We start from the raw sequence: 13,909 nt of genomic DNA, 5'->3' as shown, positions 1-13,909 counted from the left end.
AACTTCGTTTCATGTTGGACGTGTTAGCGTCGATATGTGTCTCAATAAAAGGCTGGGATATTAAAAAAAAATTACTATATCTCAGCAGTATTACTCTATCCGGCATCAATATTTAAAAAAAATTTTTAAGGTAAGCATATCAATACTTAAGCAGTAATCTTGTACGAGCAGATACGAGTGTACGAGTGTACGAGTATGTTTGGACGCGGGCCTCAGAATGTTTTTAAGCTGGTGTGTATTTTTTAAAAATATCGTTCATATGTACAACTAAGTCGCAACACTTTAGGCCATTTGTACTTTTTGAGGCTGTTGGCTGTTGGCTGACGGCTGAAGCACTTTCACTTAAGCGGCTTAAGGCTGCCTTCGTTTTATGGTTTTAAATGCGAAAATAAATTTTTGTATTTTTATGCCATAAAACAGCTGCTACCAACCAACCAACCAAGCTTATTTTTTAGTGTATTTCTCTTAATTTATTTACTTTTCAGAATTTTTTACGCGCATTTTTTAAAAGCATTTTAATTACTCGTACTCGCCTATCCTTTTTTCCGCACAAGCGTGTAAATGTTTGTACGAGGAAAATGCGCTGGCATTTAAAGGATTAAATGCGATGTGTGTGGCGGGATTCTAATTACGCATACAAATGCAAACAAATTAAGTAAGTGTAAGTGTGAAATTGTAACATTAATACATATTTGCATTCAAATTTTGCGTATTGATCTTAATTTTAATTTGGAAGTAATTAAATATTTGCAAATGAAACATTTCGACACGAAATTACTTAACAATACTCTTTGTGGTTAATTAAGTTCGAATTTTTAACACAACGAACTGACAGTGTTTAATGTGTTTATTGTTGGAAAAGTCTGCCCTTTTTTTCGACAATCCGAAATTGTGCGTTAAATACGCTTAACTTTCATTTTCTGAGGTTCAAATACCCCAGAAAATGTTAGAGAAGAAACGATTGCCGGCTAATTACATTTTGGGTAAACTTATTCGTAATTATGGTCTTTGGCTATTGTGTCTCTTCTATGTTCCTATTGTTAGCATTCCTCTTTCTAATTATTTAACATTAACTTAGAAATCAGTTTCATGTGCTGCCCTCATAAATAAAATCCTGTGGCAACGACATTAACTAAAAGGCCTGCGAACATTTTTGATGCGCTTTGTCAAGTTTTATTAAGTGAAAATTAAGCTTTAAATTAAAATAAACGCCCCGAGGGGACCAAACAATCAAGAAGTACAAATTCAACTAAATAAACGAATACACTTTGTAGGGAAAAAATGTGTCATGAGCAAAAAATGTCAGAATGCAAAAGGCATAATCGTGCAACATAAATTAGTTGCTACTGTTATTGTTGCTGCTGTTATTGTTCCTTTTGTTCCTGTTGTTTTTTGCTTTTGTTATCGCATTTCATTTCCTCTACACGCGCTGAACTGTAATTTAACAAATTTCCTTGAAAAACAAATAATTGTGCATAACTCAAATGTTAAGGAACTGTCAGGCCATCTAACGGACAGACAAACAGACAGACAAACAGACAGACAGACAGGCGGTGAGCATCTACAGAAGCAAAAGAAAAAAAAAATTAACTCAAAAATATTTATAAAAATATACTATAATATGACCCCTACAATAACAAACTCCTATATTGCTTAGCTATGAAGAAACAAGTTCTATTTCCCCCCAATTGCAGAAATTCGTAGAAATTATTTTCTTTTTTTTTTTTGACATGAAAGTAACAAAAAGAAAGCAAAAAAAAAAAAGACAAGAGTACAAAAGTATAAAAATAAAAATATAATACACAAATTTTGTTAATAATAAAAATAGAAGCACAAAACGCCATTTACTCTTAATGAAGGTAATTAAATGTTTAAAAAAATGGCAGCCCACAAATGAAATAGTCAGGAAATAAAATAGAAAGGAATCAAATTACTTTTGATAAAAACATAAAGCACATTAAATACAAACACACACACACACACAGTCACAAATAAGCAAAGTTAAGCTTCCGGTTTCAAACGAAATATCCTACAAACAAACAATACAAAGCACACTTCATTAGTAGCGCAGGATAGCAGAATAACAGAATAAAGCATACAGCACACACACACACACACACACACACACACAAGCACACTCTTTCAGATTTATAATAAATTATTACAGTCAATGGAGAGAAAAAAAGTAGAGATTACTCATACGCACCGAGGTCCCAACTAACACGCAATTATAAACACAATAACACATAACGCAAAGGATATTTTGAGTTGCATAAAAGTGATAATATCTGAAATATACAATTATCAAAGGACTATTTTTATAATTTCTATATAATAAGTTCAACTAATCTAATTGCCTTTGTGTTGTACTGTGTGCTGTACTAGATAAGCTTACTTTCACATTAGCTTTGTATCGACGTTGATGGTATAAGTGCCATTAACTATTTGAACGTAACTATTTCAGCATTTTAAAGTCCTTAGCAACTCTGAAAATTAAATTTTTCACAAAATAAAACCGTGAAGGATTTTTTTTATCTGATTAAATCTGATTAAAAAAATTATTATCTACGAAAATGTATGTATAATTAAAAATTTGTTATTTTTTAATATAGATTTTATATAGATATTATAAATATATTAAGAGCCCGTTAACATATTTAAGTTGTGAACACTTACTAATGAAATGGTGGTTTAGTTGCAGATAGATGATCTTATCTTACGTCCAACGCTGTAAAACCATTTGATAGCTATGCTGTGAAAGTTTTAACCTGTAAAATCGTCACTTTATAAATATTTTAACGTATTTTCTTAGTAATCAAAACAATTTGGTCGAAAATATTCAAAGTCTTAACTCGATACATATACTGAGCTTGTAGTCAATATCCAGGTATTAAAATTTCTCGTGCATTTACAACTAATCCAACCTTTTACTCCAAAGCTTTAAGAAATCTTAAAGTTAAGTTTTAAATACTCTTACTCTTAATAATCTGCATTCAAGGAGAACTAATATTTCCATTAAGCAACACATATAAATAATATTTTTTTCTAATGTCTAACTTTTAGAGTGCGTTCAGTATGACGGCATAAGTTCCGAACTTGTACAGAAACTCAAGTTTCAAAAGAGATCACTGCAAGGAAAAATTCATAACACTAAATTATTATGTGTGCAGTAGTGCATCACTTCTGATTTCTTCAATAAAAACAAATATTTTCTCAATACACTGAAAAAAAACTTTTTTACATCAAAATTATAAAAAATTCTTATACGTATATGTTTGTTTAAGTGTACTAAAAAATGAAGCGACTTGAAGACTTATTCATGTGTGGTTTTAATTCAATGAAGAAATATAATATAAAGCACATATGTATCTAGAATGAAATTACGCAGATAGATATCTCGTATGAGACTCAAAAAAGCATTAATAACACATGTAATAATTAATTTAAAATTGAGGTTTAGTTATTGAAATACATTCTATCATTGAGAAAAATTGTGTAGCGGTCTACCATTATATTATAATGACATTTCATTATACCATTATAATGATATTAATATATTATTATTATTAATATCATTTCCTTAGTGTATTTACAATGGATTTATATTAATATTAATATATACAGAAGTAAAAACAATAAATTCTCACAGACACAAACACGACTCTTAATCAAGCTTAAGGTTCCAAAGATATTTTTTTAATAAATTCCCAGAATGCATAGTTTCACGCCCACATATGCATTGATGCTACCATCTAGAATGGAAGATAACCACTTTTATATTTTAAATATATACCAAATTACGCTTTACTACATCTTCTCCTAAAATACTACTCCAGAAAGAAATGATATCGCTAATATCATAACATGTTAATATGGTTAATATGTAGAAATTTCGAAAACACGTAATACATAATAGGTACAATAAACTCCCCAAGAATACTTAGTACGTATTCTTACTCAATTTTTTCTAGAAATCTACATACAATATACAGTCGCATACAACTCTGCAAAAAATATATGGATCTAATCTAATAGAAATGGATGGATGTTGATAGCATTCATCAATATCAAATGATTCCTTCAAATGATGACTGCCTAAAGAAACTGTGGAAGTAACTCTAACATACAACATTTTTGGGAGGCTGTTTTATTTTAATAATTATTTTAATAATGTTTCAAAATGAACACTCACTAAAACGTATATAACTCTATACATATTGAATTAAATATAGTTGAAAATTTTTTCAAGTTTATGAAAAGTTATATATTCCATGAAGGAACTGATAAAAAATTTAAAAAATTATGTTTCCTTGTCGAGTTTCTTCAATTTTTTGAAGTAAGTGAATTTTTAAAAATATTATAAATTAATATTGAAATATTTCATATATTTCTTATATTCATATATTTTTTAAAAAAATTGTTTTGTTTTGGTCTACGATATTGTATTCATTAAACCTTTATTACATCTTAACTACAAGATATTTCATTTTTCACAGTTCAATCAAAGGAGTCGTTAGAATATCTTCTTTTTTTTTTGGAAATAATCAATTTACAATTTCTGTAAACTCTCAAAGAATTTTTAAACACAGTAGTTTTTAATTTTTCCCTAGTATTTTTGTATAGATTTTGTATGACAAGTAACACTTATTACTGCTAGTTTTTTTATTTAATTAATTATGTAAGTTCGTACTCATGTTGAGTCTTTTTCGAGTTAGCGCATCTGGCTACTTTTACTCTTTGATAGTTTAAGGGTTTCTGCAGGGTCTCATCCTTCTCACCGACTAATTTATGTATTCCTTAATAACTTTGTGATTATTCGATGACTGACTTAAGATCTGCGCACCGCCCCGTGCGACTAGAGATTATTTTGAGTTCAAATATTGAGTTCACCATTATTATCATCGGAACTAGAACCAATGTTTATTCTTGGTCTGCTTCAACAAGTTTCTCATCTGAACTTAATTTCAAGTAAATGTCATCCAGTTGGTCGTCTGCATTCTCCTAGTAGTCTTAGTATTTTCCTAATATTCTTCTAGACCGGTGCATAGTGTGAGAATGGTCTAAGTAATAATCCGCATAAAATCAGTAATGAAGATATTGTATGTGATGGACTCTCACAAAAACTGAATGACCTACTTACCAGTTGGTTGCAGCGTAATTTTACTTCCCTTCATTAGCATTTTTCTCAATTATAAATACCACATGTTTTTATCAGCATTTATTGAGCTTTACTTATATGACAATATCTGATATTGATATATCTCCAACACAGCGTTTTTTTACAAATGGGACCAACAAATGTCCGTAAAATTTTTCTCTCGAAAGTAGTTATTAATGGACAAGGTCAGAGCTTTGAAGTTATATGCGAAAATTAATAGGTTATCCTACCACTATCTAATCTTAAAGTAATCACTCTCCGCACGGGGAGATACGCAGATCTTAGATCAATCACTGAATAATCATGAAGCTTATACGCAATACATAAATTAGTCAATGAGTTGGGTGGGACGCTGTAGTATCCCCAGCTATCAAAGAGTAAAAGTGCCCAGTTGCGCTGACTCGAAAAAAGGACCAACATATACATATACATATATGCATTTGACTCTTGCATTTACTCTATCTTCTTATTTGTTTGATCAAACGCAAGCTAGTGTTTCAATAGATGATCCACTGTTATAAGAGCTCAGTTGATGTCTGATAATAAGAAGATTTTATAGAAGTATGATTCGAGAATACTGCTAGATTCACTCTCCTCTACAGCAATAGCTTGGTCGCTTTGATAACCTAAGCAAGATTCACAGAACCTTGTTGAGCTGCAGTAAGTACATCCTCTCACTATTTAGTAACACTTTTTGCTTGCCATGCTGTCAATACAATTAGTTTATTTTTATTGCTTTCAAGAATGATAAATCCAGTACTCTTTTTGCTGTGTATATAAAGAATAATGCTTTGTTTTCTGAACTCTTTCTTACTTAGAACTATATTTCCTGTTATTCATCTTCATATTGTTTTTGTGAGTAAAGTTTGTAAAACTTTGCACGCGACTGCAAACTTCAATGAAAAAACTCCGAAATGCACCTGTGCTCAATATTTGGCATCATCGAATGCAACCATGAATTGAAGTTTCTTAATTTTATTTTTAAAAGTGTACTAGGACTTATGGTTATTGCTCTTATTGGATTCTTTTTTTTTTATTTATTTATTATTTGAGGTAAATTTAAGAATTCAAAATGAGCAAATGGGAAAGCTGTGCAGCAACCTTAAATTACCCAAAAAATATATATATATATGAGAAAAGAAAAAATTAATAAGAATGTTAGTAGGAAAAAATAACATTTAAAAAAAATAAAATATATTAAAAAATTCTTGAGCAGCTAAGAAAAGACGTCATTTCCATTTGGTTAAACTATTATAATTTCAATGACAATAAAAAAATAAGGAAAGACCTGCGCTAACATAGTAGGACCCTTCGGAAACGGCTACCACAATACCATAAATAGAGAAAAAATGGAAAATCTAAAATAAAATACTAAACTTAAATGTTTATTTAAGTTATATTTTTCAAGTTGTGTTTTATTTCTGGTTGAGTAGTTAAAAAGTTTTTAATAAGTTTTATGCGCGTTTTTATAGTCATTACCAGCAAACAAGCAAATTACAGGACACATTGAGTTGGCATTCGACTTACTTAGCCCTCGGGTATTTAGCAATTTAGCTGTGGGCTCCGAGAGACTTTAACCTTTTTATAAATAAGTTTTATCTTCGCTTTACTTCTTTAATTAAAACTTAATAACTTCTTGTACTTTGAATTGGTGTTTTTGCAATAAAACCCTGTAGTCTGCATTTATGCACATAACTATTGACAAAAACAAGGCAAATACTCGAAATGACCTAAAGCAGGCTTATGCGGCTACTTTCTAAGACTTTTTACAAACTAAACTACAAAACATTTAGCTGTAAATATAACATAAATGCTACATTTAGATATTTCATTATTAGAATCAAATTCTGTATGTAAGAATTTGTTAATTTTGAAGGCAACAGAGCTTCATAGTCTTTCCACACAACTAGATTTGATGTCTATATATCGAAACTTACTTGCGTTAAAGAATTTCAGTTCCTGAAGATCTATATTTGGGAATGTGCGCTAAGCTTTTTATTACTAGTTAAAATACATATACAATTTTTTTTGATATAGCCACCTACTTGCCAGTGATTCGTAACCATAACTGTGGAATTTGGCACAGCCCCGATTCTGGCTTAGCCCCAAAGGATTTTTAGTCCCAATAAATTTCAATTTGAAATCTTTTTGTCCATTATGATTTTTGATTTATATTCTGCTACTTTTAGAATATTTTAAAGTCATTCAACAAACTCAACCTTTGTGACAAAATAAAAGTAGAAGTGACGTACCAAATATATAGCGCCAATTTATCTTAACATTTTTCTAGTATTATAAGTATACAACTTATATATTGGAACAGTGGCGAAGCTAGACCAACTCTGCACGTCGGAGACATCAGAATTGCCAGGCCCCCTTTATAACCCAGTTGTAAAAGTAAATAAGTAACTTTCACTAATATGACAAAGCATGATTGAAAGTTATATTGCTAATCAAATTAAAATAAACAAAAATTAAAATAAATGAATTTTCCTGCTATTAGCCTCACTCAATTTTTTTTTAAATTATATCATAATTTGCGCCAGCTGCTATTTTTGCTTCAGTTTATAGAATTTCCAATGGAAATAGTCTCTCTTGGATCATCATATTTTTATAGTACGTTTTAATCTACTTTAACTTTGTTTCTTTCTTTCCGTCAAAACTGTACTGACTGGAACTGTGAACATGAATCTGATTACTATATAAACATTCGTGAATACTTCGAATATGGTTAATGCCATTATCAAACCAAATTGTTCAATAAATTTATTATGTGCTTAGAATCCACAATCGGTCAGTTTTTGCGAGGACCCTGCGGGCGCCGACATCGCTGACGCCTAACGACGCCACTGTATTGAATTGTGTCACCACACACTTTCTCTCCAAATTCGAATCAACGGCAATATGCTTATGAGCTAATTTGATTTAGAGAAATGTTATTATGGCATGATCAACTCCAATAAACATAAGCAGTAGAAGAATTTAAAAGAATAAATTAAAAATTAAATTAAACTTAATTAAATTAAATTCTTATTTCATAAAAATTATGTTGAAAATCAAAAAATCACTTAATTAATTATTTCTGTAACACTTTTTATGCTAAATTAACAACCATGAACGTGTGCGAGTTCGAGTAAATTGATGGTAAATTGAAAAAATAGTAAATTATTTTGTTGGTATTTACCAGAATTTCGAGTAGGGTAAATTAGATAAAAATTTAGTAAATTAGGTGTTACCATTGTGAAAATTTTATAAGATGTTAAATAAATTCGAAAATTTTCAACCAAAAATAATAAATAAGTGCAATAAATAAATAAATAATAACATAAATAACATATCAAAAAATTCAATTCACTTTACCTCAATTTCCTCGAACTCGCACACGGCCTATACAAATGACTATAGTTCTGGAACCAAAATTATTTAACTAATTAGATATTTGAAATGCAATTTTATGAGGAATAAGACAGAAAGTCACTCATGAATTTCATGGTTACTCATATGTATACATATTTTTAGTTGTAAATAAAAAAATATATTAGTGACAAAAGTTTTGTAGTTTTTATAAAACTACATACTTTTATTTAAAACTATACTCTGGAAGTGCTGAAAAATTAAAATAATCAAATTTGGTTGAATTTTCTACTTTAAAATTGTCTATTTTAACCGAGCTCATTTTGTCTTTCCAGTTCTTGCGCTAATTTTTGTGATATACAATCGCAAACGTAAGACAACAAAGAAGAAACGTGCTGGCCCTGAAAAGGATGTACGCGAAACTGTCATAAGCTATGATGATGAAGGTGGCGGCGAGGATGATATGACAGCTTTCGACATAACACCACTGCAAATTCCTATCAGCGCTGCAGGCACCATACCACCTGACATCGCTGCATGCAAGATGCCAATAATATGTGAGTACACAGTCAAAAAACTCCGTGCTTGGGGTTTGGAATATGGTACCGAATACCCCATGTCCTCATGAAGTCTTTCTATAATAATTTTTCATAATAGAACAACAAAATCGAAAAAAAAAAATATGTTATCACGTATTATATTGCCGGATTTGAAACAAAATTTTAATTTTTCTTCTGAATATATGTTATTATTTTCTAGATATTTTTTTAGACTGCATTCGACTGATATTACTTAAATCATTTTATATTTGCTTATTTTGTTATTTAAATATTATTTTTTTGTTTGAATTTTTTTTTTCAGATCCTGTTATGACTCTACTACCCGGACAAGAATTGAATGTTGAATTCTTAATGGAGGAACGCAAGAAACGTTTCGATAAGGATCCAAATGCACCGCCATTCGATGACTTGCGAAATTTCACATTTGAAGGAAGTGGCAGCATTGCTGAATCTTTAAGTTCATTGGCATCGGGTAAATTTATTTTCTTTTGTGATTTTATTTTGTTTTTTATGGAATCTTCTAAAAATCAACTTAGAACTAACAATAAATTATCGTTGCTAATTGCTGTATTAGAAGAGAAAAAATATGTAGTTAATTGTCCTTCGACAAAGCTTCGTTCAATTTCGTTTCCATGTCGGGCATTCTTCATGAATAGCCGGCTTCCAGTGCTTTGGATAAGATTGAGTTTGATTTTGAACTTTTGTATGTTGCTCTCAATTTTATCTGTGATTGTATTAATTCGAAGATCTCTATGAATACTCGCGTTTTTTATATACCAGAGGCCACCGACTATTTGTCTGAGGATTTTTAATTAAGGTCTTTGGAGTTTTTCAATGTTTGATGGATAAACAGAGCTCCAGAGTTCAATTCCGTAGGTCTATATGGGATTTAACATTGTATTGTAAAGTTGCACTTTATGGGTAACATTCAGATTAGAATTTCTGTTTATCAGCCAGTTTAGTTTTTGTTGCTTGAGTTTTAATTAGGTTTCTATATGATTTTCCAAGTAAACCTTCGTTCGAGGTGCATTCCTAAGTATTTTGTGTCATTGCATTGGGGTATTACTTTCCCAATGCAATGGGATCTAAATAATTTTATATGAAACTCCGATTTTTATACTCCCTTTAGCTTTCTCTAATTTAACTGCGGAAAGGTTTTTTAAAAACTTAGATTTGTGTTGCGAACAAAATCACTCTATAAATAATTTAAGTTAGAGTAAGTCACTTAATAAAATCACTTAGTTTTTTTAAAACTTGCTATAAATAGGATTCTTTAAAAGTTTTTGTAATATTCTTTAGAGACTTTTTTGAAAATCGATTAAAATGTCTTCTCAACAAAGAAAATTTAATTTGCAAACCATTTGTTTGTAAATAACGAAGTATCAGATAGAACTAAGTCTAGTAAATGCGGTGGACACAATAGCATTTCATTAAGGAAATTGGCCAGATTTACTGGTTCAATTACTGTGGTTGTCTCGGTGAAAGAAAATTATTTTTTCGCTTTGTTTCTCTTAATACGTATATCACCATATAAGTCGTCTAATGGAGTCACATATTTTAGCTTCTTTTGATACATATATCACTATTTAAATGGTCCAATGGGTTCAGGGTACCGGCTCAAGCCGTATAATACTTATAACGTATATAAAAATATAAGTATATGTAACTGAAAGATAAAAACAAATATGAACTTCATAACTAAAATAATGAAGGACCAATATCTTTATTAAAGCTCAAACCACAATTCTTTTTCTCGAGTGCAGTATTTCATTTATAGATGAAATTAACAACCGGTACAGAAGCTTTTTTAGATTATATTGAAATTTTAACAGAAGACTGCACTCGAGCCTCTCAGGTCTTTTTGGCTTCAGTTACAATTCAGTGATATTTGGATACATGTAACATATATGAAGTCACATTCACATATAATGACAAATGATCATAGACTGTCGAACCTCTACAATTCTGCACGAGCATACCGAAAAGTTTGGGATAATGCTACGAGAGAGCTGGTTATTCCACACACACACATTTTTATAAATTTTAGTTAAATAATTAATTATTAATTTTTTTTTAATTTTTATGTATTTAATATTATATAAAAAAACGTTTATACACAAACACACAAACAATATCTTAGTTGACAATCGAAAGGCAGAACTTTCATATGATCTTTTGAAAGACGGATCTTTGAAACGATCTTTTGCAAAACTTTAAGTGTGGTGAACTAAAAAAGGAATTGCCCTGTTACTCTAAATATTACTGAAACACTTTTCATGATTTTTTTATCATTACTAGCACTGGCTATCAAACTATCAAACTGGCTCTGATTTAAACTATATCGAATGCCAGTACTTATTCTCCGTATTTACGTTTATAAATCATTTCAATAGAATATGCTTGAAGGAGTTTAGATTATTCTGTGTAAAGAGGTTTTGAAGAGGTTTTAAACCCTGATTTAAAGTCTATTGACTGCATGTAATTATTTTCACTATTTGCCTTTTATAAAATAAATCAACGTAAAAAGATTTTGAGCAGGGCATTGAACCGGAACCGAGCCAAAAATCGAAAAATAACCGGTATTTTTGCGGGAACGAAAATCGGATCCGAACCGATATATTTTCTTTGTCTTGTACCGAAACGAAAACCGAAACAGAAAAAATTCCGGTTCGATGCGCTGGTTTGGATATAAAGTCTCTTGGATGTAGGTAATTATTTTCAGTGTTCTTGATGAAATCTCATAATATCTATGAAAAGAGGTTTTGTAGTATTGTTTGCATTGCGACACTTGTGGATTTGTGCACTTTGCGGTGCAACACTTCTGGATTGGATGCATTGAATTTTTTTAGTTTTCTTTTTTTTTTCAATGTATTTATTTAACATATTTACTTTATTGTCTTAAGAGTTCCAAATACTTTGTCTATTTATTGTGACTTACTTTTTGTGTTTCTTGTGCAGGCACCGATGACGAGAATCAAGACTTCAACTACTTGGAAGGATGGGGGCCGCGTTTTACCGCTTTGGCTGCTATGTACGTGCAGGATAAAGGAAAATCGCAGGAAAAAACCGCCAACGATGAGGATGAAAATGTCGTTTTATAAAAGTAGGCTAAAGTGTAACGTACGCGTGTATTGAGCCAGGCACCAAAAACGTTCGCAGTTGAAAACACAAAATCTACAAAATCCACAAAAACTTGAAAATACAAAAAATATAAATAATGAATTGCAGAAGTAATAAAGAAAGTTGCAAGTAAATGCAATGTAAAAACAATATTAAACAAAAACAATATTAAAAAAAAAATTTATGAAAAAAAAACAGAAAACAGAAAACAGAAAACATAAAAGGAAATTATATTTAAATGTAATGCAAGGAAAATTGTACTCAACCTAAAATGATGCAACTATGCCGACATGAAAGTTTCATTTTTCTTTTAATTTTCTAAAGATTTATTGTATAAGCTAAATTTAAAAATTTATATATAAAAAGTTTATATATGTAAGAGATAACAAAAATAAAAACAAATATATAATATATAATATATAAGAAAAAATTAAAAATGTAAAAGTACAACAAAGTTGTACGAGTTTATAAGTCTGTCAGGGCAATTAAGGCCATAATAATAAAATGTCGGCCAAAAGGCGGCAACAGCAGAGTAAACATAAGATAAGGAATAAGGAATTCCGTGTTTTTCAACAAAAATGGCGGCGCGGCGTTACAAAAACATGCGAAAGTAAAGTTTAAAGGACACTGACCAAGCAAAATTCATAAACACATGGCGACTTTTTTCTCCATTTTCTCCATTTTCATCATTTTCTTCATTTTGTTTTTCATTACATTATTTTCTTAATTTAATGTATTTTGTAACTTATTTTAATGCATTTTAATGCATTCTTACTATTTGACATTTCGATTTTTTTTGTTTTGTTAAGTAAATAAGTAACTTTTTTTGGCAAATGCGTTGGATTTGACGTTAATGCAAAACAGATATTGCAGAGAACTCCCTGCAGTATAAAAGAAAAAGATACAAAAGCCTAAAAGCTGCATAAGTCATAATTACACGCAAAACTGTAAAGTATTCTTGTATATAGTAAGTAAAAGAATAATAATTAATATTGAAAAAAAAACATAGAAAACATAGAAAACAGAAAATGAAAACTTCTTAAGTATTACTAAACAATATATATGTACTTTCAAATATTATATAAATGTTTAACATTTAATAAAATACAAAATAAATAAATAGTTAAATAATAGTGAAAATAAATATATATAAATAAATATTTAAAAGAGCAAACAAGAACAAAACTATTAGCATAATTTAAATGAATTTAACTAAACTTAAACTTAAATGAAAATTAATCTTAACTTAATTGAATGTGTAATGAAATAAAATCCCAACAGCGAAACGAACTTCATAAACTTCTGCATTTACTAGAATGACTTCAACTTGGGATTATATGAAATCGAAGAAAACGAAAACCCATACTTTGAAGCAAGCAAAAAACAGAACAATTGAAAATCAAGTAAGGAACATAGTTAATGGATTGTTAGTTAGAAATAAGGATATTAATTTTTTAAAATATATATTAAACTAATTTTAAACAATAATTATTAAAAAAAAAAACAAAAAAAAAATATAAAAAAAACAGAAATCGTAGTGTTGTTTTATTTATGAAATTAAATATAATACGATTAGTACGAAAAATCTGGTAAAATACTCGTGTTAGATATTCTTCAAGTCTACTCAGAATAAAACACTCAATTAACTTTTAAAAATTTATTTTGAAGTATTAAAATTTTATATATTCTCTAAGGGCAATGTTACGCAGACAGTTAT

General features: G+C 29.6%; 1 protein-coding gene across 1 annotated transcript in view; it reads left to right on the top strand.

Annotated features, from left to right (window-relative positions):
- The window catches only part of LOC119689016 (putative neural-cadherin 2), a 93,543-nt gene extending 80,997 nt beyond the window's left edge, over positions 1-12,546 (top strand). Inside the window, exons 11-13 of the mRNA XM_038103748.1 lie at positions 8,848-9,069; positions 9,374-9,544; positions 12,031-12,546. Of these exons, the coding sequence (XP_037959676.1) occupies positions 8,848-9,069; positions 9,374-9,544; positions 12,031-12,173 (536 nt within the window). The 3' untranslated portion in view covers positions 12,174-12,546. The remainder of the gene's footprint in view (positions 1-8,847; positions 9,070-9,373; positions 9,545-12,030) is intronic.
- Positions 12,547-13,909: the final 1,363 nt, after the last annotated feature.

Source organism: Teleopsis dalmanni, chromosome X (genome assembly GCF_002237135.1).
Source record: "Teleopsis dalmanni isolate 2A chromosome X, ASM223713v2, whole genome shotgun sequence".
Taxonomy (NCBI): domain Eukaryota; kingdom Metazoa; phylum Arthropoda; class Insecta; order Diptera; family Diopsidae; genus Teleopsis; species Teleopsis dalmanni.
The sequence above is the reverse complement of the archived record's forward strand: the minus strand, read 5'-3'. Positions and strand labels throughout refer to the sequence as shown.